General features: G+C 52.7%; 1 protein-coding gene across 7 annotated transcripts in view; it reads left to right on the top strand.

Annotated features, from left to right (window-relative positions):
- The window catches only part of PLB1 (phospholipase B1), a 184,447-nt gene that overhangs the window by 125,659 nt on the left and 33,591 nt on the right, over positions 1-25,197 (top strand). For all 7 annotated transcript variants that reach the window (XM_049696313.1, XM_033425198.2, XM_033425196.2 and 4 more), the window contains 18 exons: positions 1,588-1,669; positions 4,321-4,425; positions 4,536-4,631; positions 4,865-4,936; positions 6,024-6,062; positions 6,629-6,689; positions 7,531-7,589; positions 8,761-8,834; positions 12,942-12,985; positions 13,698-13,806; positions 15,169-15,220; positions 15,944-16,024; positions 16,583-16,648; positions 17,773-17,873; positions 18,875-18,956; positions 19,629-19,733; positions 20,784-20,879; positions 21,431-21,502. In XM_049696313.1, coding sequence (XP_049552270.1) covers positions 1,588-1,669; positions 4,321-4,425; positions 4,536-4,631; positions 4,865-4,936; positions 6,024-6,062; positions 6,629-6,689; positions 7,531-7,589; positions 8,761-8,834; positions 12,942-12,985; positions 13,698-13,806; positions 15,169-15,220; positions 15,944-16,024; positions 16,583-16,648; positions 17,773-17,873; positions 18,875-18,956; positions 19,629-19,733; positions 20,784-20,879; positions 21,431-21,502 — 1,396 coding nt within the window. The remainder of the gene's footprint in view (positions 1-1,587; positions 1,670-4,320; positions 4,426-4,535; positions 4,632-4,864; positions 4,937-6,023; positions 6,063-6,628; positions 6,690-7,530; positions 7,590-8,760; positions 8,835-12,941; positions 12,986-13,697; positions 13,807-15,168; positions 15,221-15,943; positions 16,025-16,582; positions 16,649-17,772; positions 17,874-18,874; positions 18,957-19,628; positions 19,734-20,783; positions 20,880-21,430; positions 21,503-25,197) is intronic.

The following is a 25,197-nucleotide window of genomic DNA, read 5'->3' as shown; positions in this document are numbered from 1 at the left end:
CACTTTCTAAAAGACAGGGTGGTCAAGTCAGAATCAGCATGGTCTAGAGGACGGTCTTATCCCCCGCCAGCAAGAGCCCGGCCCTGGCCCCGAGAGGCCGCCTTCATGCCCAGCCTTCAGAGCCAAAGATGGCTCCCCTGCTAATGTTACCCATGAGCCTCAGGAATAAGACGTCCTTCTACCCCAAGCGTGAACGTTCCTTCCTGCAAGGTCTTCTCTGGACCATTAGCCCAGATCGCAGTGGCTGTGCCCCCCACCCCCTTTCTCCCTTCCCCAGCTCTGTAGAGGCCTCCACCACTGCCCTGAGCGCACCACGTGATAATGGCCCGTGTGCCTCTCCCCCCAAGCCCTGAACTCTGTGTCCGAGTCACTGCCAGCACGGTGTAGGGGCTCTGTGGCTGTTTGCTGAATGACTGAATGAATAATTCACAAGGGCCAGACTTGCTCTGGGAAGTGAAGGGGTATCTTGGCTGTTCCCCGGAGATCCATGCCAAACCAGCCCTGGGGGCCTTGACTGACAGGTCCCCTGCAGAAGGCCTGGGGATGCTGTGGGCAGCGGGAGGATGGCTGCAGGGTGACACATGCCTGTTAGCACAGCTGGTGTCAGGCGTGCTATTTTCGGCTGCTGACTCATCCCCTGCTCCCACTCTCTCCAGTCACTGGGCCCCACGGGGGGTTCAGCTTGTTCATTCCGTTTCAGAGCAGCTCACCCAAAAGTCTCTGGCTGCCCATCACTGCAAGGTCTTTAGACAATTAAAGCTAAAGGTTCAGAGTCCAACCTGGAATGGCCAAGTCCCTGGCTGTGGGGTTAGGAAGACTCAGGGTCACCTTGTCCTGCCACCTCTCCAGTGCCCCGCACTCCCTGGCTCTCAGCTGTCCTGCCTCAGTGGCTGTGCTTTCCTTGGTGGCCCTGAGTCTACACTGAGCCATCCTCGCTATTATCACCTCCTCCCCCTGGACCAAAAGCCCAGATCTGCAGGTTGGCTAGTCAGGGCAGAGGTACGGACTGGACAGAAGCAGCTCAACTAGGGATTAAGAGCTCAGGTTCAGACCAGGCAGACTTGAGTTCAAGTCCTGGCTCCCACGCTCAGCATCCATGTGACCTTGAGAAACTACTTAACCAGGCTGAACCTCAGTTTTCTCATCTATAAGATGGGGATGATGAAAATACATCTTCTAGAATTGCTAAGAGGATTAACCAAGTTAATACCCATAAAGCTCTTCGCACAGTAAACATTCAGTATGTGTTAGCATTTTATTATTGTTGTCACTATTATTTAAAAGGAGGCATGCCTCCTCTGTACCACACTGTTACCGAGCATTCATAAGGTAACGCAGCTCCGTAAAAGTCACTCCTGCAGGTGTCAGACGATGTCACTACTTCATTTTCATGGGCAAATCCAGGTCTGGGAAATTTTCTTCACTTCCATCTGGTGCAGTTGACAGGTTAGCCAGCCAGGGCCCTGTTAGCACAGGCTTCTGGTACCTCCGAGTTAAATATATTCTGAATCTCAAGCCAACGCTTCTGCATCATGCACTCAGCCAGGGGTCCTGGTGGATGGGGCATCTCTTTGGTTTGGCCTGCAGGAGACTGTGTCCCTGTGTCCTGAAGTTTGATGATAACTCAACAGAACTTGCCTCCCTCATCAAAGTGAATAAGAAGTATCAGGTAAGCCGGGAAAGGGTTCCAAGACTGCACAGCAACTGCTGTGTGGTTTCATCCCTCTGCTTAGAAAACCAACAGACACTTAGGTTATGTTGACCCCGACTGTGTGTGATGTTACCGCTGACCAGTTTGCAGATTTTAATACTCCCCCCTGCCCCCCGCCGCAAGACAGCAGGTTCAATGTATTTGATTCAAGTTGTAGAGCCGAGTCACTGAACACACGTCACCAAATCTCAGTTCCCGGCCTTACACGAAAATGAGTATTTCCAGTTGTCCACGGAGAATGAGTATGAGGTTCTGACTCCTGGGGACGGGGTTGGGGGAACTCTTGCCACCCAAGAGAGTCTGGAGGATTCAGTGAGAGAACATGCATTCCCTCTGCCCTCCCGTTCGGGGGGGAACAGGTGTTATTAGGGTGCACAGGGAGAAAGAAAGTCAGCAGATGCTCTCCCAACATCCTGTGGGGTGTTCCTTTTAGGCCTTCCTCCATCAAATCTTTGACCAGAGCAGCTGACTCCCTTGACTCTCTTGAGTTTTCCCCCAAATAATCATCCAGTCACTCGAGAGAACAGTGGTAGTCTCCCAGCTCTTCTGAAGGGGGCTGCAGACAGCTTCCAGGGTGCATCCATCCTTCAAGTCCGTGGACTCCCTGGAGCAGAACCCTTCCCTGCAGCCTCTTTCAAGGCAGCCGTATCTGCCAGCAGTGTGAGGGCTCAGGGGAATGAACCTCTGTTTATCGTCCTCTGAGGCCATTCCCCCAGCCCTGTGGGTGACTCCCCAGCTGCACTTCCTTCTACCGTGAGCAGGTGCCTCTGTCTCAGGTGAGGAAGCCCATGCCTCACCAGGAGAGGGAAGGCAGCCGAGGTTATGGCCATGAAAGCAGACCTTTTCCAGGTGCGGTTTGGGTGCAAGCAACAAGCGCTTATGCGATTCTGGTTAATTTATTATTTATTATTAATCCAGATGTATTATTTAAGCAGAATGCCTGGAAGAGCTAAGGTCAGAGGCCAAGCCACCAGAAATGGCGAGTCTTGGAATTTTAGGAGCCAAGCCATGAGAATAAAAACCAGGCCAAGGAACTAGTCCAGTGGAGGCACCCTGGACACCACTGTCACTGCTCTTCTAGGAACTGGATGCAGCTGCCACCCCCAGCAGAATGGGTTCTGTGCTGTCCCTCCACCTTTCTGTCGCTAGCTTCCAAACCAAAGCCTGAAGCGGGAGCATCTACTGGGGGCCACGTGGGCACGTGTGAGGGGCATTGGGAAAGCCAGCATCTGGGTTTCTCACCTTCTGCAGTGCAAGTCAGGCTGGTCTTCACACAGTGGATTTTTTTTTTTTAATATAGGAAGTGGGTCCAGATGCTGGGCAACTAAAGAGAAGGAGAGCTATTCACAAAAATGGCCTTCACTGACCTCTCTAGATTGGCCAGCTGTTGTTCCCAGGTCTGACCTTGGTTACCATGGAGACCCTGATCTAGCATCCTGGACAAGCTCACAGCTCAGCCACATGAGGCCGTCACGCCCTCTCTCTGAATCCTCTGACTCTCTACTTCCTGCTGAAGCTATCATTCCATCCTTCTCCTTGGAGGTGCTCATTGCTGTTAATAACCACCGTGTGCTAGGCATTCTCCACACTATTGCCTTTATTTCTCAAGAGGTGCGAGGCTCCACTGTGAGCCATCATGGCTGACCCACGGAGGCACTAGCAGCCCTGAAAGGGACTTAGGGTTGGCCCAGGCCTCGGTGAACATCCTCCACTTACAGATGAGGAAATAGAGGTCCAGAGAGGGAAAGCATCTTGCTGAAAGTCACACAACTCGTTAGCGGTATTGCACCTTCTGCCTTCCTCAAGGCTCTGCATGTAACTGGAAGAGACTCCCCCCAGGAGGTCAGAGGTGAGGTATCCCCAGCATGTGGACTCTTTTTCTGGCTGACCCTGGAAAAAGACGGTGTTCTTGATGTCATGATGTCTTCTGAAGTGACTGCTGTAATGTTCTGGGTGTGGAAGCCTGACTTCCCCCTCCAGCCAAGGTCCTGGTCCAAATGATGGAAACCCGGCAAGCAGTGAAATGGCAGAGTCCGGGAGAAGTGGGAACCAGAACTGGAGTAACTCGTCCTTGTGGAACTCAGCCCAGGCGGAAGCTATGAAAGTAACAGCTCTGTTACCTCCTAGACAGATCTGAGAATCTCAAGTGTGCACACACAGGAGCACACGTGCTCACACTCACTTCATGCGTGAGTGATATAATAGTCATTAAACGTCATTGTTGATTCACCTTTGATTTTCTGAACACCCGTAGGACAGAAATAAATGTAAGGGTTCTCCAAAAAAGTCATTTAATCAAATTTGTACTCACCCCACTTCCACCCTAGTCTTTAATCAGAAGCTTTAAAAGAGGATCAAACTGATGGACTTGGAGTTTTCTTTTTTCCCAGCCTAGGTCAAATAGAGGCAAAGGCAGCAGAGGTTAGGGGCAGGGGTTGAGATAAAGCCTGATCTGAAAAGTAGCTGGCTCCTGCCTGATCAGTTGGGATTTTGCTGCAGGTTGATTTCACTCAAAAGTCAGACTGTTTAATTCTGCAGTGGAGAAAGAGTTCCCAAAGACCGGGCAGATGCAGAGAGTCTCCTGACCCCTGTCCCCCTTCCTCCTGCAGGAGGGGACTCACCAGCTGGTCGAGAGTGGGCGATATGACACAAGGGAAGATTTTACAGTGGTCATGCAGCCGTTCTTTGAAAACGTGGCGATGCCAAAGACCCCGGTAGGGCCTCGTGGATGAGTGGGAACCACAGGTGTGCCCGGCTGTCTGAGCATCATTTGTGTTATGCGACGTCCCTGTAACACAGCCCCTCTATTCTGTCCTGTGACCAGGAGGGGTTGCCTGACAGCTCTTTCTTCGCTCCTGACTGTTTCCACTTCAGTAGCAAGGCTCATGCCCGCGCAGCCCAGGCCCTGTGGAACAACATGGTAAGAGGACCGAGGTAGGAAAAATTATTCTCCTTTTGATAGGAAAAAGATTCCAGGAAGTTTCAGAGGACTTCAGAGGCCCATCACTCAGGCTGTGTGATTCCCTGCACAGCGGTGACGATAAAGCCTATGTCCTCCGTCCCGCCCTCCCTTCTCCGGCCTCGCCCTGCATCCTGACTTTTCCATTCTTGCCACCCCTTTCTCACTCTGCATCCTCCTGCTTCTTGGTTTAGCTGGAACCTGTCGGCCAGAAGACAAGAAGGCATAGGTTTGAAGACAAGATCAATATCACATGTCCAGACCAGGTACGGTGAAGAGCGCAGCCTTGCCAGGGGTCTACCTAAAGCCCCTTTCCCAGCCTTTCGAAGTCTCTCATTAACATTTCTCAGTTCCTTCCATCCCAGCTTCTCACCCCCACCCCCAGCTCTGTTCACCTACCCACCCATTCCAGACTCCAGTTAGCCATCCACAGTGCCCCATCTGATTGGACCGTGAAGGGTGATAGCCAGTGGCTGGGAGACCCTAGAGCTCGCCTCTGTCTCTCCATGTCCCTGCGAGCCCTGACATAAGTCTGCACACGGCTGTCTCCAGCTGGGCAGAGGGACATGGCAGGACCAGCCAGATCTCATTTTGAAGGCCAGGGGTGGGGAGGACCTCAAGGGCGGGAAGGGACAGAGGATACCCCATCTCCACAGAGCCACTGTCCCCATGGTAGGATGGAAAGAGTGAGGGGCTGAGACCTAGAAGAATATCTTCTAGGGTGGAGGTGGGGTTTGGGGGTGGGAGGTCCATTGGAAGCCGGAGCTAAGAAAGCAGACATCCAGCAGAAAGGCAAAGCAGATCTCCGAGTTCATTCACAAATGATCAGAGATTCTTGGACCTTTGCAGCTGCTCCCTCACCTCTGTCAGTTCCCCTAGATTCCCAGAGGGGTCCCAGGCCCGGCACGGGAACCCACTGGTCTGGGGCTTGCAGGGGGCAGGACCTCAAAGCGCCTGGCTTTTCTTGTCTGGGCGGGAGGCGCCCAGGCTGCTGCAGGGCGGGAGTGGCATGGGGTGGGAAGGGGTCCTGCGAGTTGGGGACATGCTCTTGTATTAGCAGAAAGGGGGGCTCTGCTGGGAAGGGGCAGCGTGGGGAAAGAGAGGTGACCCAGCCACCTCAGCCAGTTGGGTGGGAGGCAAAGAGCAGAGGTGCTCATTCCTGGGAGCCGTGCAGGGTTTATTCCGGTTGTTCAAGAGGTTTGCAGAGACAGCCGGGTACGTCCTGGGAGGGAGCCCAGCGGTCAGCCTGGTGGCCGGGGGCTTGGGAGTGTGGAAAGTGTTTCTGCGCACCGGAGCAGAGCAAGAGGCAAGTCAGCTTGCTGCGGTGGCTCACCCCCCCGCTTCCCCTCACAGGTTCGGCCATTTCTGAGCACCTACAAGAACGCTGTGCAGGTACCCGCTCGTTGCTTCCTTTCGGCTCAGCCACCAATGCAGTGGGCGGCCCCCGAGCTGGGACCAGCCCTGCAAAGCAGGGTGGGAATGTGGGCAGGTGTTCCCGATGGGCCGTCGGGGGGATTCACACTCCTCTGTGAAGTCCATCCACCTACACCTTCAGACAGTGGGGAGGGCAGAGGAGGAGCCATTGATAACAGCACAGATAGGGGGCCAGCCGGTCAACTCTCAGCCTCTCCAGACGTAAGTCAAGAGAACCGTCCCTCTCACAAAGCTGCTGCAGAAGCAGGGCTGGCATGCGGTGGGCTGGCTCGTTTTGCTGATGCCCTGATGTTTACACTGGATGGTGGGGGCCATGTGCGGGGGTCTGAACTAGGTTAGCAGATGGAGCCCAGCCAGATTCTCAGAATCATCCAGGGAGCCTTTTTCAGATGTCCTGCTAGGCCGTCCCCAGGGTAGGGCCCAGGGATCTGTGTTTGTTAAAGCTCTCTGGTGAGTCTGATGCCAAGCCAGCCTCTCTGGCCCCTGGCAACCCTGCGATTCTGGGATTCATTCTACACCCCTAGGGTCACGGGAGCCAGCTGCTGTGCAGTGACAGAGCCCCTTCTGCCTCGCCGCCCACCTCAGGTGAGCCCCCTGTGGCACAGCAGGACCCAGGGCCCCTCCACAAGAACTCACTTATGGCCAGGGCTTGCTTCCTGTCTGGCTGGTCGCCTGGGACGAGTCCCTGCTTTGTTCCTGTCTTCTGTAGTGAAGTCTGACCCAGCAGGACCCAAGGCGGCCAGGGTCCTTCCGATTCAGCCCGCCATCGGGAGCACACGCGGAGTAGCCACAGGAGCGCCGCCCTCAGTGGCCCGGCCCTGGGGTGTGACCTTCCCGGGCCCGGAGGCGGGGTGTGTGGTGCCCAGGAAGGCCCCAGAGGGAGCCAGCTCTGCGGGTTGCCCTGCGGCCCCAGGCTCTGCAATCACTGCTGCTGCCTGCCATAGGGCTGGAAAGTTCTCTGGAGTCTTCGGAAGAGACTTGGGGGCAGGGAAAGACCCAACATGACTATTCCTCAGATTCTTGGTGGAAATCCGGAACCCAGCTCTAAATGGGCCGTGCATCGGGCTCTGCACCGCATCTCGGATGGGCCAGCGGCCATTTGGTCACGCACTCAGGTCACAGCTGGTGTCCCACGTGACTGCTGGCACCAAAGTGGTGGGATCCCACTGTGCCCTAGCATCCCCTTTCCTTCTCCCCCTCTCTCTCAGCACCTCTCCCTTCCCATAGGCCCAGGATCGTTTATTGTGCCTCTGATGGGGAAACTGTTTTCACCTAAGCTCTGCCTCTATGGCGCCATGGACGCTCAGTCCTGCACAGCCGAACACACACGCGGGTCGTGTTTCTGGTCTTGCTTAAAGCAAGAAGCCCTGGACTCTGACTGCAGCTTCCTTCGCACAGACTCAAGTGTGTCTGTTTGTCTTTCCAGTGCACACCCTGAGACCTGCAGACATCCAAGTTGTGGCCGCTCTGGGGGATTCTCTGACCGTAAGGACGCGTGGGCCCCCCGTGGCTGGGGATGGCTGTGTCGGCTCCGGGCCCCCGTCCTCCTGACCCCAGGGCCTGCGCCCCTGGCCCCTGCATTATCCCACCCCTCCTTCCTGACTCTGTCAGTCTGAGTGCAGGACAGTGGTTTGATTTGGCCACTTTCTCCATCAGGTGTGCGAGGGGGGCTCTTTTTCAGGAGCGAACTGAATTGTCTCAGGCAGTAGAGGTTTGGAACACCTAATGTCACCTTTTGAACCATTGCAAAAATATGTCATTTTGACTCAAAAACTCTCCTAAACCTAATGTGGCTGCTCTTTTCCCCTGGGATTATACTTTACGAGCAGCTCCAGCCTTCACATCCATTTCCTCTTTGCCTCTGCCCCAAAGCAGGAAAGGCTCCACAGCTGTGGCAAAAGCTCTGCTCTTAAGTTCCAAGAAATGGGGCCATTGTACCATCCCCAAACAGCACTTTCTGGCAGCACGGCCAAGGCCGTGAGATTGTCCTACAGAACGTCCCAGAGGGAAAGAGGAGAAATGTGAAGTGTATGAGAAATCTGTCCGCTGGGGCCCACTCAGTCTATGGGCTCTTCCTTCATGCGTGTAAAGGACTTAGGAGCAGAATGCCGCTAATAATATTGTAAGTGTCTCACATTTATAAAGCACTTCAGAGGCTTCAAAACTGTGTTTGCAGCTATGATCCAATTTGGTCATCAAAACAATCCTGTGAGGGCTTCCCTGGTGGCGCAGTGGTGGGGAGTCCGCCTGCCGATGCAGGGGACGCGGGTTCGTGCCCCGGTCCGGGAGGATCCCACGTGCCGCGGAGCGGCTGAGCCCGTGAGCCATGGCCGCTGAGCCTGCGCGTCCGGAGCCTGTGCTCCGCAACGGGAGGGGCCACAACAGTGAGAGGCCCGCGTACTGCAAAAAAAAAAACAAAAAAACAATCCTGTGAGATGAGCAGGGCATGGCCTCAGCTCTGTAAGGAGGCAGCTGAGATTCGAGGAAGCCACACAGCCGGGGAAGCAGCAAGCCCGGGCGTTCTGGCTCCCAGGGCAGCGTTCTGCTCACGCTACGTTGCGTGCGCGGAGAACACCTTGGGAAGCCCTGCATATACACAGCCTCCCTTTTCTCTTGACTTGCTGATTTTCCTGTGGATTTTGATATGTTTTCAAAGGCTGGCAATGGGATTGGCTCCAAACCGAATGACCTATCTGACGTCACTACTCAGTACCGGGGGCTGTCATATAGGTAATGTTAACCCATGACCCCCTCCCACCCCATGCTCACCCGCAGAGATCGGCCGGGGGTTTGTCTCCTATAAATGCATAAATACCAAAGAGCAAGGACCAGGTCTGGAGGGGGCTTTCAGAAGGAAAACCTATATATTTCTGCCAAATGTAACAATTTGGTGAGTAGAGAGGGTATCTTACTGCTAATAACCCTTTCCTTTTAATTGTGCAGAAGGAGCACATCAGGGTACTTATCAGACTTCTGGGTCAACAGATCCAACATGAAATGCACCAGAAAAGCACCGAATCTCTGAGTCTTCACCTGCCCGTTTGCGTGTATATGTGCACACGTAGATTCTCCCATGTCTCTTGTTTACTGTCTGTCTGTATCGATTCATGTTGTTTATTCATGTTCTGTAGCCACACCTCTGCCTTTATGTACGTGCACACGTCTGTACAGAAAACTCCGAAACGCAGCACCCGCTTCAGGCAGAAACAACCGAGACAAAAATCACAACCAATAGGCGTTGCCGAGCCCCTCCCATGTGCCCGTATGATGGAGGCGGGTGGGTGAGAGGAATATATGGGAAGCACAGGCAGATGCTTATGCCCAGTTGGCAAGTGTTATTTAAAAATAAAAGATGCCTGAGTGCCACAGGACTATAGAAGAGGGAACACCCAGCCCTGCCAGTTGGGATAGGAGGGCTTCCCAGAGAAGGTGGTAGCCAGTTACGCCTTGAGAGATTAGCAATTTGGTAGGTGAGAAAGGGCATTCCAGGCAGGAGGTAAGAAAGCTTAAGACGTGTCAGGAAAGTGGTTGGATGTGGATATTCTAAAGTTTCTTTCTTTCCTGATAAAGTTCTTGTTTACGAACCCTTCACAGTCATTGGCGATTAGCTCAGGATTCAAAACCACTAGAACACGGCCTACCACAAGAGGGCAGAGCGCTGATGAGAGGCAGGACAGCTCAGTGCCGGCCCCCTCCCTTTCCTTCCGAGAGGTTCAAATGAAAGGTTTCTTCTAAGAAAGCGAGAGGGAACGGAGTGGGGACGACGAGGACAGTGCCAGAGAGAAAGTTTTTCCCGGGTGAGAGAAAGGCATCCTCACTCAGCCAGGAGCCACCCACAGAGAGGATCCAGGGCGTGAGGACATCACCCCGCCTAGAGCTGAGCCAAAGACCTCGCAGCTCCCGAGGTCCCACACACCCTCCGCCAGGTGGGGGGTCTCTACCGGGCTGCCGAGGGGCAGAGTGGAGGTTGCCTCCTGACCACTGGGCCCCAGGCTTTACTGAGGCTGCAGCAGAGAGAAAAGCCAGAGGGAGAGCAGGAAAGCAGAGCTTATTACAGTCGAAAAAGCATGAGGTTGTGGCCGCTTTACTTAGTCTGAGCTAAAGAAGGCCGTGACCTCACATCCTAGTGTGGGAAAACAGAAAATACAGCAGACAAGCCAGCCAGCGATGACGCTGGTGTAGTCAGGGGAGTGAGGTGATCTGCCCAGCTCCGCAAACAGTTCAACTGCTCGGATTCCTGGGATTCCGATAGAGACAATCTTCTGCTAAAGGTCTCTATCTGCAGCTGTGGAAAAATTCAGCCATTGCTCTTTGTTTCTTCCTATGAGTGAGGTCCAGTAAGGCCTGATGTTTCAATCTTCTGGTTCCAATTCCGAGGCCTTGTGTGCTCAGTGGCTGCTGTCCCTTTAAACCCTTTATTCTAAATGTTTCAAAGACCTGCCCCAAGACCCATGTGCGTTAAAGATCGGAGCTCTTCTTGGTCAGAGTCTGAGAGACAGTTTGACACTTGATAAGGTGGGTAGACTAGGGTTTCTCAAAGTGTGTTCCATAGAACACTAGCCCCAGTCTTTTATTTTGGGGAAAATATTTCCTACTATATCCTTCCTCGGGGGAATTCACATACATGTTAGCATACTGAAGGCTCTGAGAAGCCGCCCTACGTTGAAGAGATCTGTTTAAATTGTGTCTGTTGAATCCAGTGTTTCCCTTAATCCCAGAACTCTTTCTTTGTTCATAACTCTTTCTCTGTAGATGCCCATTAGCATCCCCTGGGAAATGTCCATGCAGTAGACTGATCTGAGAAAAAGCAATTTTCTGAAGCCATTAAAACTTCCGGATGGGAAATATGAGGCAATTAATTGATTATAGGTAAATTAAGAATGCAAATCGAGCCTCTTCCTCCAAGGAAAGGAAGTGGAGAGAGCGGACCTCACAGAGTCAGACGGGGGAGAAGGATTTTTGGTGGGTGGGCGGCTGTGAGCAGGGCCTGCAAGAAGAGGTTTGGCTGTGAATATTTCCAAGGCCCCTTGACCTGTAAGGATCACACAGCAGTCAAAGGCCCCAGCTCTGGGTAGCTTAACGGTGTGGTAGGCCCAGAGGTCTTTAGAGAATTGCCTTTCCAATTGAAATGTTTGCTTGATTGAACTCATTCAAAGGACAAAAATAATATTTATCAAAAAATGCATTTCTTTGTCTTATTAATTAGGAGGTCAGTCTCATGTAATTGAAACTCCTCCAATAGATGTTATCAAGCATCTTCTCTGCATCTCTCCGCACACTATGGGTGACTAGGGAACAAAGCCCAGCCTTCGAGCTCATGGTGTCATACAACTTACATTAATCTGAAGGGTCTCGTGTAAACTAGCTGTTTCATATGGGTCTGTTTTCTTTCATGTTTCACACAGTTCTGATCAGAGCGAGGGCTTTCCTATTTTTGCTCCTCCATATTTATTTGTATAATGCTCTCTTTTCTCCTGGAAACGGGCTCAGAGAGATTTCTGTAGCCTATTGGTCTTGATCAGCTACCTCACTTGTTTTAGAACAAAGATAGTTTTAGACAAGAAATTACAATAGAATGTACTTGATGTGTGTGTGTTTACGTATATCTCTGTGTTTATACGTTGACTGAAGGAAAAAAGGAGGCAGAGTTAGAACACAGTGACTGGAGGAGGTATATGGCTTTGTAATTTCCTGCCAAGTGAAAAGTGTTCTGATTAAGTGCTTTTAGTCCAGAGAAGGAAGGATCAGGAAGCAGCTAAAGTAGTAGCTTTATACAGAGTTGGGAAAGGATCAGAAGCGTAAAAAAAAAATGCCCAACCAAAGGCCAAGTTAAGTTCAGACATTGGATGGAGGTAGGAGAGAGATTCCTGAGTGAGATAGAAAGGTAGGGCTTACCTGGCTTCTTTTTCTCTCCACCACTTGAGGTTCTTGAACCTTTGACTTAAGCCCCTGACCACCATAGCATGAAATAGTCAACTTCATTCCAAGCCTTCCCAAGACTTTGATTCGTGGCCTGTCCTTTGGAAGGTTCTACTGGTGGGCTGAAGGCTAACACTGTGTTCTCAAAATCTCTTGGCCTGGGATTATATGCTGGGACTGAGGAGGGAAGAAAGAAGGAGACACAGAAGAAAAATAACAGTAAATACAATACATCTGAACATTGGACTTTTTTCAAATAGAAATACTTTTCTCCTTGCCTCCCCCATGTATTCAATTTAAATGCATGAAAGGCAATGAAACTTTGTGTCTCTTGAAGTTAGATTGAGGGCCATAAAACTAGATGAGATGAGATGAAATGAGATGGGGCATTGGAAGGCAGTGAGAGGCCATCCCCCGAACCTTCCAGCGGGATTTACCTGACCACTGGGCAAAGAAGAGCTTATCCATTTTCTAAAGGTTTCCAGCTCAAGCTGGTTTTTAGTTACCTTTATGGTTTTTAGTTTCCTTTAGAAAGTTGCTTAACCCCTGTGTGCCTCAGCTTCCTACTCTGTAAACTAGAGATAGTTCATCCTCATCACAAGCTTGTCTGTGGATTTGAGATAACTGATGTAGAGCATCTGGTTCGCGGCTGAGCTCGTAGTATATCCTCAGCTAAGTGCGCTCCCTCCTGATTTGCTGAAGAAAAGAAGCAGCCACCTTTCAGCTTCAAATCCTGAATTTGGGGGAACCAACTCCTCGGGCAATTCAAATATTCTCAGAATCCCTCAAACACAGAGATGTCTCTGGCACACCTGGCAGGTACTGATGGCATGGGCATTGTTAAAAGCTGGAGGCGCTTTTTTGTAAAGCCTGTGTATTGATTCAGTCTCTCTCATTGGCTTTGTTCACTCTGTACAGTTCAGGAGGGGACGGCTACCTGGAGAATGTGACCACCTTACCGAGTAAGTAACCACCCGTGGCTTGAGGTTGTCCTCTGGGTCCATCTGACCCCCAGGCTTCCTGAAAAGTGCCTCTCAGCTAAGAAAGGAGGGAATAACATCTTCCTTGTGGACTGTCATTGAAATGAGACGAGAGGCCTGTGGACAGGTGGCTGAAGGGGATGGAATAAACTCTGTGTTTGGATTCCGGAGACCTGGGTATGAGCCCTGACCCTTCTGTGTGCTGGCCGGGTGACCTGGGCCAAGTTACTAAACATTCTGAGCTTCAGATCTCCTCAACTGGCCCAGAGAGTGTGGAGATAGTCAAATGGGACAGTGAGTATTTGCTGCACTGTAAACTATAAAAAAAGAAAGAAAGAGGGCTTCCCTGGTGGCGCAGTGGTTGAGAGTCCACCTGTCGATGCAGGGGACACGGGTTCGTGCCCCGGTCCGGGAAGATCCCACATGCTGCGGAGCGGCTGGGCCCGTGAGCCATGGCCACTGAGCCTGTGCGTCCGGAGCCTGTGCTCCGCAACAGGAGAGGCCACAACAGTGAGAGGCCCGCGTACCGCAAAAAAAAAAAAAAAGAAAAGATAGAAAGAAAAGAAAAACTGAGAGGCTCTTGTTGTCTTGGCCCAGCCTGTCACCAAGTCGTTTGAGGCCCCAACTCCTCTCAGGAGCACACTCTGCCTTCCATCCTAAGCCCTCTGTGTCCTGTGCACCCTTCCCCTTCCAGATATCCTTCGGAAGTTCAACGGAAATCTCACAGGCTATGCGGTGGGCACAGGCAACGCCAGTGACACAAATGCCTTCCTCAATCAGGCTGTTCCTGGAACAAAGGCTAAGTATGGCATTTGGGGAGGGGAGGGGGCCTGTCAGGTAGGGAGTGGGAGGCATGTAGTCCCCTTTAAGGTTGTAATTCTGACCTCTGAGTGCCGAGGGGACATTTATCCATTTGCAGCAATGATTTGAGAAGTTCTTGGCCACCCTCTTCTGTGGCTGCCCCGTGACCAAGGCCGCAGGGAGGCTGGAGGGCTGGGTCTTGGACAGAGGCCATGCTCCTAGAGCCTGAACTCCTGGCCTTGCTTTCCTGTGCAGCATGTTCTAATCATTCAACTAACGAACCCACCTTAGCCAATTTTTAAAACTTAACCATGGCATAGTGGTACTCTCTACAGCACCTCACAAGTGGCAACGCCCCCAAAAGATCAGGGAGTACCAAGCAAATGGATGGGCAAGCCAGGATCTCCAGCCTCAGAGGCTACTTAGAGGGGCAGTAAGTCTTGTCCTGTCCCTGCTCCTGCTCTGGAGCTGCAGGAAATGCAGCTGAGAAGCCAGAGGCAGCTGGAGCCAACTGCTCAGCCTCCCGGGCTGCTCGTCCAAGGAGGCCCCTCACCCTGCTCCTAGAAGCCTCAGCCGCCTGGGTCTCCTTGCTCCTGGCCCAGCCTGGGAAGACCCTTCTTAGTAGTAGAAACGGCTGGGGACAGATGGACCCACCACCAGGCGCCAGGAGATGAACGTTCTGTGGCTCCATCTCACACTATAACAGGGACCTAAACTAGTGAGGAGCTGGGGATGCCTGAGGTCTGGTCTTTCCATGAATTCTAAACCCGAGTGTTTGTACGGTGTATATTTATTCCCCCACCTCTTTCTAAAAGAAACATGTAGCTAAGTTTGCCAAAAATGACACAACATATACATGAGAGAGAAAAATCACAGCTTCTGGTGGGGGGAGGAGGGGAAGAAGCAACTGTGTCAGTATGAGCCTTCTTACGATTCTTGTGTCTAAGCATCAAACACTCAGCTTCCTGGCAGCCAGGGTAAAAAGAGGAAGCATGCCAAAACTTTCCTAGATCTAATTTCAGAATCTACACCAGTCCTTCAAAGGAGATGAACGGTTTCCTAGCATGGAACCTTAAAGACCCTTTGCATGTGGAGTCCTAGAAAGGAGACCATGCGTAACAAATATAATTGTCAGTACCCTTGACTGTTGCTTTAGGACAAACACACGACAGGCTTTGCAAACGGTTATTTGTTGTAAGAACTCTCCAGGAGAGGCAAGTAGCTTCTTGTCCTGAGCCTCAGGGTCTCTGCCAGCTCGTGGTGGGGGGGAGGGGTTAATGCCATAGAAACCTCCAGTTCAAGCCCTTTAGGATGAAAGGTCTGGGCACTGTTCCTCAACAGGACTGATTTCCTCTCCTCCTCAGGGAACTTTCAAGCCAAGTCCAGACTCTGATACAGAAGATGAAAGATGACCATGTGAGTCAGATTTTTGGTTACTTTTACATTGCTTTTTCTTCTTTTTTCTTTTTGGCTGCCTCGGGTCTTCGTTGCTGTGCACCCGCTCTCTCTAGTTGTGGTGAGTGGCGGGGGCTACTCTTCTCCGCGGTGCATGGGATTCTCATGGTGGTGGCTTCTCTTGTTGCAGAGCACAGGCTCTAGGCACGTGGGCTTCAGTAGTTGTGGCTCGCGGGCTCTAGAGAGCAGGCTCAGTAGTTGTGGCGTGAGGGCTTCGTTGCTCCGCAGCATGTGGGATCTTCCTGGACCAGGGCTCGAACCCGTGTCCCCTGCACTGGCAGGCAGATTCTTAACCACTGTGTCACCAACGAAGCCCTATGGTTATATTTAAACACTAACTATCTGACCCACTAAAGTCCCCAAATGGAATTGTCTGCCATGAAACCAGTGAGCCTCCTGTCACTAGAGGCATTCAAGCAGCAGTAGGGCAGCCCCTGTCGAAGGCCCTCAGGAGATTACGTCAGCTGGGGGGAGGTTTGTTGCTGATCACAATGACCTTGAAAATCCCTCCTGATGCTAAGAATCTGTGGTCTATAAACAAACCTCTGAAGTTCTGTCAGCTCTGAGATTCTGATGCTGTTATTTCAAGAGGGCAAGGAAGTTTTAGAGGGTTGAATGGATTTCCTAGAGCTGTGGTGTTTTTATTTGTTGGAAATCATCAGGCATTTTCCTCCCTCTGTGTAGAGAGTAAATTTCCACGAGGACTGGAAGGTCATCACGGTGTTGATTGGAGGCAGTGACTTATGTGACTACTGCACGGATTCGGTAATGGGGGCGGGCCAGGCCTACTCATCGCCCTTGATTTGACCTGTAAGCCTTGGAGATCCTATCTGAGAACAGTCCCTAGAATCAGCCCTAGGATTGTCCATCTACACCTGTGTGTGTGTGCACGCACACACGCACATGCACACGCAATTCACACAGGTGCACGCACACACTTCTTGCCCCCCGAACCCTCGCATTTCTGGCTCCCCCCCATGTCCTAGCTGGCATGAGGCAGCAAGTGACAGATATACAGTGCTTCTATTCCCGTTTCCTACAACTCCTGAGAATTCCGAAAGAGAAGAAGCAGTAAAGCCCAAGCCCGTGAAAGGGGTACTAGACACCTTCTGCTCCTGAGCTACAGCTCTGGATGAAGGTTCCAGTCTTCGTCTGGCCCATCTTTGGCAACAGCGAGTAGCCAACCGTTCATCTCAGATTCTGACATGACGAGCTGGTCACAGTTGGATGCCGAGGGAGAACGAGGCCTTGGGGCTGGAGCCGGGTGGGGAGACTGCCCTCTCCCCCTAACCAGCTCCTCCTCTCCATCCTGTCTCTTCCCAGAATCTGTATTCTGCAGCCAACTTTTTTGACCATCTCCGAAATGCCCTGGACATCCTGCACAGAGAGGTGAGTGGCGGGCTCCCACAAGCTGGACACAGCTCAAGCGTGTTGGGGGCAAGAGGGTGAAATGCCCCCTCCCCTGAAGGAGACAGACAAGGACGTGGGCTCCTGCCCTTTCCAGAGTTTGGGGCTTCCCCCCAAGGAAGCCTCATTCCATTTGGAATCAGCCCCGAGGGTCTCAGGCTTGAAGAAGGGAAGGCAGTCCCCCCACCTCTACCTGGGACATTCCCTGGTGGAGGCAGCTGGGCGGCTCCCAGGCTGGGCACCGCTCTCTGAGTGGCAGGCAGTGTCTACAGTAGGCCCCTCTCTGGTCTCCCCACCCCCTGGCATGAACAAGCCTTTCCAGCTGCCCAGGAGGGGGCGCTCTGACTCCCAGATGCTTCTATGTGTTGCCAAGACTCTGGGCCTGCTCAGCAGAGTTAGCCCAGGTCGGGCTGGAAGGAGAGAGTCAAGGGCTAATGTCCTGGCAAACGGGGCACCTACCTCACCAAATTGAAAGCTAACGGATTTGGGGCTTCCCTGGTGGCGCAGTGGTTAAGAATCCACCTGCCAGTGCGGGAGACACAGATTCAAGCCCTGGTCTGGGAAGATCCCACATGCCGCGGAGCAGCTAAGCCCATGCGCCACGACTACTGAGCCCACGTGCCGCAGCTACTGAAGCCCGCGCAAGTAGAGCCCATGCTCCGCAACAAGAGAAGCCACCACAATGAGAAGCCTGTGCACTGCAACGAAGAGTAGCCTCCACTCGCCGCAACTAGAGAAAGCCCACACGCAGCAACGAAGACCCAACACAGCCAAAAATAAATAAATAAATTTTTAAAAAAGATTTAAAAAAATAATAACAAATTTAAAAAAAGCTAACGGATTTGGGTTCACTAACTGATGGCTGAACGAGCTGAGCCCTCAGCATTTAGACTCGGGTCTGCCATGTTGTCCCACTCCAGGAGGCCCATTCACGCTGCTGCCAACGTGGGTGGCACAGCCTGCAGGGCCCTAGGTGGTCACCTTGTGTCGACACCTCCCAGAACCCAACTCAGGGACTCCGGAGCCAGATCCCACTTCTTGGGGCCCTAAGGCAGCTTGTGAAAGAAGCCCCTCAGCCCCTCTCTCATCTGAAGCCTCTCCCGTAGGTACCCCGGGCGCTGGTCAACCTCGTGGACTTCATGAGCCCCCGCGTCATGCGGCGCGTGTTCCTGGGGAACCCCGACAAGTGCCCGGTGCAGCAGGCCAGGTAGGCGGGTGCTTGCTGGTCTGGCTCACGCGGTGGGGACTCCTCGGGGTCTCTGTGACTTGGTCCGTCCATGTGTGCAAGTCTGTAACAGGGTCTGTGCCAGGACCACCTCCTTCTGGGAAGTTGGAGCCAGGGCCCCCGCTTACCAGCCTCAGGGTATCAGCGAGAACCTCTGTGATACGGGGAAGCCACGGGGAAGCCACGGGGAAGAGGTTAGGGCTGGGACAAACACTAGTTCTCAGAGACGGTGCAGCCCAGCCTGTGAGAAGGAGAAACATATAGGGACGTGTCCACAGGTGGTGGAAGCGTAATGGAAAGCAAGGGAATGGTCCCCAAGATTCCCTTACCTTTGTGGGGAAGAAGCGAATTGGGGAAGGACACAGGGAGCTTCTAGCTGGGAGTGTTTTGTTTCTTAAGCTCCGTGAGAGGTGCAAGGTGTGTGTTTTATTATTCTTCCTACATTGTATATCCATATACTCATTTAACGAATACTTTTTAAAATTTTGCTGTGCACCAGGTACTATTCTGAGCGCTCTAGAGATATCTTTTTTAACATTAAGTGTATTTTATGGATGTGAAATAATCCATAACAAAACAAAAGGGGACACAGTGGGGCACTAGTGTGGACTCAGGAGGTGTCTGAGGCGTGAGCATCAGAGGCCCCGAGATACCAGCTCCAGTGCCAGAGCACGTACTTGTACTTTATTTCTAAACACTGAACGTTGGCTTTCCATTGTCCAAATTCACGTGTTCAGCGTAATTTGCTGCAGGCCCAGGGCCTGTGGTCCAACACTTGTACTCTGTTAACGTGAGAGGCTGCCCACCCATACACCCTTGGGGCTTTGTCCATCCCCGTCAGGCCGGAAACCTGCCCTGAGCACACACGGCAGAGCCTCCTAAGCCAGGGCTCCGGTGAGCGCCTCACCCCGCCCCACGCAGCAGAGTCAGTCTCTGACCTAAGCTTCTGCTCTGGGTCCCCCTGCCTCCCCCTCTCTGTGCAGCATTTTGTGTAACTGCGTTCTGACCCCGCGGGAGAGCTCCCAAGAGCTGGCCAGGTTGGAGGCCGTCACCCGAGCCTACCAGGTAAGACCAAGAAAGTCTCTCCTCCCCCTCGATGAACACGCCAGTCCAGAGCCCCCTGGGGGAGGCACACGGGTAAGGGAAGAGCTGTTCAGGCTTTGAGGGGTAACATCGCCCTCCAGGCCACTTCCTGGCTGAGGTGTCTCAGGCAGCCCAGTTGGAGTCATCCCAAAGGAACCCAGGTGGCAGAGTCCTCATGGCTGAGCTGTCCTTGGTGGCTCAGCCCTGACGCTTGGCCTGAAGAGGGCGGCAGCCCTAGGTGCCCCATCGGACTACCTTTCCCTCCACTGCACCCTGGAGGCCCAGCTGTCCCCCCAACCTCCCACCTCCCCAACAGGCAGGCCACGCACAAATGGGGAGTTGCAGGTCCCGAGCCTGGGGGCCCTCTGGAGACTCTCCCTAGGTTTTTCCGTTCCTTGTGGGACTTCCTGCCCGGCCCTTCAGAACTTGCGGTCCACTTAAAACCAAAACCAAAAGGTGGCACAACCCGTATCCAATACTCTGGAAAGAGATTTACCATCAGGTGTGTCTGTGTTCTCAAGGGAAGAACTGAGTCAGCCCACCTGTTGAGGGAGACGGGGACAAGGACACTACCCACCCCACCCCCACCCCTGCCCTAATGGGCACCTGGAGCCCCAGGGCCTGTGCAGAAGGCACCCATGTGTGTGTCCCCAGAGCAGCATGCGTGAGCTGGTGGAGTCAGGTCGCTACGACACGCGGGAGGACTTCTCCGTGGTGCTGCAGCCCTTCTTCTACAACATCCAGCTCCCCATCCTGGCGGTAGGCTCCCTGCCCTCCCTGACAGGGCTGCCAAAGGGAGGAGAAAATTCAAGGCAGAAATGCCAAGTGCTTCCGTGAGAGTGAAAATAAATGGGGCAGACCTGGGCAGCTCTCCAGCTGCTGGTCTGGTGGGTACAGCTTCCCCGAACATCAGAGCTGCATTCCCAGAGGCAGTCCCACGTGAGATGTTCTCATTACTACTCATCACAGCCTCCATTTTATTGAGCACCTACTATGTGCCAGGCACTGTGCGCACCATGCATCAAATCTTCACAACTGCCTTTTGAGGTGAGTTTTATCATCCCCACATAACAGAGGCTCAGAGACTTGAAGTATCTTCCCTAAAATCATACAGGAAATAAGGCACAGAGGTGAGATTTGAACACGTCCAATTCCAGACTATTTACTTTCTGCCCCACAGCCAACACTGCAGTTATAACGGAGGGTACCGTTGCCGCCCCTGGCTCTGCTCTCCACTTGACACTTCCACTCTGAGCAGGAGAGCTCTGGGAATGGACCAGGGTGGGGACTCAGTTCTCTCTACCTGGGCCTCCATCCCAAGGGCCTGGCCTACCTGGAGGGAAGCCGGAGGAAGCTTTGAGCACCTAGGCTTTGCCCAGGCCTGCCCCAAGGCTTGGCCTCTTCTCCCCACCAAGGTCACTGGGACCAGCTGGCCAAGGGCTGGGAAGTAGCTTTTCCCAGCTGGCTGACCAAGACTTCCTCAGGGACTAGTATCTCATTCCCTCAACCATGGCATGGGTTACGTACATGTGCCTAAACATACATATAGCACTTTTTTAATTAAATAAGGGGAGTTGTGGGACCAGAAAGCAGATTAGGAGTTTGGGGTCACTCAAGGCTATTGATCTGTGGGACTGCTCTGATCTCCCTCTCGAGGTGAGCAGGGCCTTAGGAAGCCACAGGCGGGGAGCACCCTCGGGGGAGGAGGGCATTGAGAGGTCAACCCCAGGGGTCAGGCCCACCAGCTGCGGCCCACTATCCACCCTCTGCGCCGACGGGATCTTAAGGACGTCTGTTTCTCTCCTTCAGGATGGGCGCCCGGATGTGTCCTTCTTCGCCCCAGACTGCCTCCATCCAAATCAGAAATTCCACTCCCAGCTCTCCAGAGCCCTTTGGGTCAATATGGTAAAATAAGTGGGATGTCCCTGGTTTTCTGGGGTTCTAGTCTAGAGCAAAGCCCCCTAGAATGGAGCTTGTTCCTGGCCTCCCTTTGCAAGCAAGATACAGAGGAGCAGTGGCCAGCGCATCTGTGGAAGTCTGTATAGAACTGAAAATACGGAGTCCTTATGATTCCGGGATCAACTGCCTCCCCTCTTCTGGGCTTTGAACTGCGGTGCGGGACTCTTTACATGAATGCAAGGCAGAACCCTCACGTTTATTCAGTATTTTCTATGTGTCAGCAGCTGTTCTAGGCAGTTTAAGCCATGTTATCTCATTTAAGCTTCTCAACAGCCCCGCAAGAAAAGTCTTAGGAGTTTATGAGGAAGCTGAATACTACAGAAGCTAAGAAACTTGCCCAGTATCCCACAGCTGGCAACTGGCAGTGCCAGGAGTAGAAGCCAGGCCCCCTGAAATCAAATCTGAGCTCTCCCCACTGCAGGATACCCTGCCAGGGAATGTTCACTTCAGTGGAAACAAATTAGTACATGCACGTCTCTCTTTTCTTCCTCAATCAGCTTGAGCCACTAGGAAAGAAAATGGATACCCTGGACCTGACGGCAGCTATACGCCTCCCCTGCCCTGCTCAGGTAATGAGGGAGGGCCTGCTGTGCTGCTCTCCAGAAACCCAGAGCTCAGACCCCACCCATCCCCTTCACCCCGCACCACAGCTTCCCCTTTGCCCATCTTGCCCCCTGACTGGGAGAGGACGGACTTCGGAGGATGGAGGGAAGTGGAGGAGAACAGAGGGGGGTAGAAGAGGGTACAGAAGCACCTGTGTCTTTAGGAGAGGCAGGTGGGAGAGGAGGCCTGGCCCCAGTAGAGGGAGACGAGCAGGGTGACGGATGTGGATTCTTGAGAAGTGGCGTTAATAAGCCAGAAGGTGGCAAGACCGCTCATTTCAGCAGTGGTACGTGGGGCAGTTGGGAAGGTCTGGCTGCAGGTTGGAGGCCTAGCAAGAAGCCAGCTGGGCTCAGAAGCTGTGGTTAGTGGTCGTCGAGCCTGGATCGGGAATGTCCGGCAGGGAGAGGGTCAGAGAGGAGAGCCCTGGAGCTGGGTGGGGGAGGGACAAGCAGGCCCGGCCTTGCCATGACTGGGGTGAGGCTGGCTGGGCTCCTTTTAAGGAGGAAGATCTAAGTGGTTGTTAAACCTGATTTCAGGCCCAGGAGTGGGGCAGGTACATGTGCCCATTGCCTTCAACCCCCTCTTCTAGCCCCTGTCTTATGGCTCTTTAACCAAATAAGGCTGAGGCCAGAGAGCCCTCAGAGGCAGTGAAAGCAGGAGAGCGTGACCCGGTCTGGGAGGCTGGGTTTCCCACCTGGGTTGGGCTGCTTCGCCCTCTCACACCCTCCCAGCTGAGCAGGGAGAGGACCTGCAGCTCCCCCGTGTGTCTGCCAGGGCTCCAGAGACAGTGGGCAGCCCTGCCTGGCATACCCCTCCCTGTCTGCTGCCTTCCCCACCCCAGTCTCAGGCCCAGGCTAGCCTTTGTACCATCAGCTTCATCAGGAGGGTGGGAAGAAGGGATGCAGGAGTGAAGGCAGTGGTAGCAGAGGGCTCAGATGCCGGGTCCAGGGCTTGGAGCGAAGGAGATGGTCAAAAGATGTAATAATCAGTGCAATGTGGGCAAGGTCTTAGAGGGCCCTTCTGTGCCAGGTATAAACCCTTTAATTGCTAGATCCATGTACAGCGGGTTCTAGGGGAGGGACCAGGCAACCTGGGTAGTGGGGGCATTCGGGGACTCAGAGCAGTGGCTGTAAGCCATACGGGGGTAAGTATTTCAATATTTTCAGAACCCATATGGCCATTCTGAACATCAGCCATGGAAAACCCTCTCCAATCTGCCAATTCCCCTTCCATTAAATAGTAAAAGTAATCACAGCCCATTCCAGGGAGCCGTCATTTGCTCTCCTCCTCACAAATATCTGTTAAGTACCAGGTTGCAGCCTAGGCGCTGGGGCAGGTAGAGCCCTGTCACCATAGGCTTCAAAGTCCCAGATCAGGCACGGAGCCCCAAAAGGCTGCTGCTTCACCCAGAATCTCAAGCCACATTGGGCTCCGCTTCTCCTCCTGGACAGAACCTGAATGAGCCATTGGTGAGCAGAGGAGAGCAAATCCAGCCTCCTGGAACGTAGAAGCCCAGCCTGGGAGAAGCGGTTGCCAGGCAACCCCAGAGCACATTCCAAAAGGATCCATCTGTTGGCCAGCCCAACTTCACCGCACCGGGCAACGTAGAATTCTGCATTCCTCAGGTCCCATCTGCTCCCTCCCATGTGCCTTGGAGCTATATAAAAGTCCACCAGCAACTCAGTGTGAGCTGACAGGGGCCAGGCAGCACATATTTTAATCCTAGCTGAGTCTAAACATAGAGGCCACAGGCAGGACCCAGCAGGGAGGAGGGGGCAGGGACGGATGCAAGCACTGGGGAGCTCTCTCAGCTTCCTGCCTGCTCCTCCCCCAGCCCCAATCAACTGCAAGTGCATTCTGCCCAGCCAGGTCGGGCACTTAACAGTATTCCATGGATTTCTATTAGACTTTAAGGTTGCACACAGGATTTTATGGCCAACTTTTTTTTTTTTTTTTTTTTTTTTTTTTTTTTTTTTGCGGTACGTGGGCCTCTCACTGTCGTGGCCTCTCCCGTTGCGGAGCACAGGCTCCAGATGCACAGGCACAGCGACCATGGCTCACGGGTCCAGCCGCTCCGCGGCATGTGGGATCTTCCCGGACCGGGGCACGAACCCGTGTTCCCTGCATCGGCAGGCGGACTCTCAACCACTGCGCCGCCAGGGAAGCCCTGTGGCCAACTTTTGATCAGTTGCTCTGTGGACTGTGACTGTTGTCCCCTTCCTGCCTTCATGGCCTCTGCCCACTCCTTCCCTAACCCAGGGCTGCTGGCTGTGGCTCCTCCTCAAGCTTTGAAGAAATCGGCCGAAGGTGAGCGGAGTCCTTTTTCAGGTCTTTTTCTTGCCCTCTCTAGACGCGTTTGTCAGAGTTAGCCACCTCCTCTGTGAATTTATTCCTCCTTGCATTCGTGGATGTAAAGCCACCTTGATTGTTCTGTTTTTCTAGCGTCTGCCCCTTCTCATCTCTTTTAATAACCCTCCTTCCTTTCTCCCAGCATCGAAAATGTGGACATTCTCCAACTTCCATGTCTCAGCCCTATTCTCTTTTCTCTTTCTTTAGGTCCCCTCACTCTGAGATCTGTCCATTACCAGGGTTTCCCGTTAAATGTCTTTGCCTAGGATCCCCCAACCTGTGTCATCATTTCTTACTTTTTTTCCCCAAACTTGAGCTCTATTTCTAACCCTTAAGAGATCTTTCCCCCTTGGTTGCCCTCTATGGTGTAAGCTTACCCAGAAGGCAGATTAAATATATGATCAGGGTACCCACAGAATGGGGGAACCAAGGGGAAACACGGAGAGACAAAGTGAAATAATTTCAAGTGCTATTTCATCCAGTCTTTCATCTTGAGAAAAAGCCGAGGTTTCTTGGATTCCCTTATACTTCCTTTATTGTTTAGCAGTGTTTCTCTTTTGAATTACGTATGGGGTCTATTGTCTTTTGAATGCTTTGGACTTCTAAATCTCCCATTCCTGCCCGGACCTCCTCGTCATCTCAAACTCATATTCATTCAAAAAATGATGTTTGAGTAACAACGTCCATAGGAACGAAATAGCTGTCTTCCCAAACTCTCTGATCCTTAGGACTTCCTATTTCTGTCCACGTTGTTGTGGCTGTCACAGTTCTGCAGGTGTGAAACGTCAGGCACGCTATCTGATAGGATCCTTCCTAGTGCTTTTCCTGCTGGCATCCTTTCCGTTCCCACTGCCACCACCCCAGTTCAGGTTCTCAACACTTTGTGTGTTAAAGGTCACCTGATGCTTCCCATCACAGAGCAACAGAGAATTTTATAACCTTAGGATCTCAGTGCAGAGGGCCTTGGAGTCCTGTTGAGGCAGTCTCTCACATAATAATTGAATTATTCTACCACATCCCTCCCCAGGCAACTAGAGGCTATGGCTTCTACTTAAACTTCCACACGCTCAAGGCAGTGCTTTTCTAACAGCCAAGTGGCTACCTGTTAATATGTTGTAAAATCAGCCTAGTAGGTCGCGTTTGGGATGGGATGATGGGATGGGATAGGATGGGAGGTTGGGATGAGGTGGGACAGAAATGTCAGAGGGTGTTCCATGCACCGCTGTTATGTCCTCCTCTCTTCTACCACTACCACCCTCCCCTGGGTCTTCTCCTCAGTTTCCTCAACTATTTATCGCAGACAAGTGTCCCA

This window comes from Orcinus orca, chromosome 13, assembly GCF_937001465.1.
Source record: "Orcinus orca chromosome 13, mOrcOrc1.1, whole genome shotgun sequence".
Taxonomy (NCBI): Eukaryota; Metazoa; Chordata; class Mammalia; order Artiodactyla; family Delphinidae; genus Orcinus; species Orcinus orca.
Note: the sequence above shows the minus strand (reverse complement) of the source record. Positions and strands in the feature narration are given on the sequence as shown.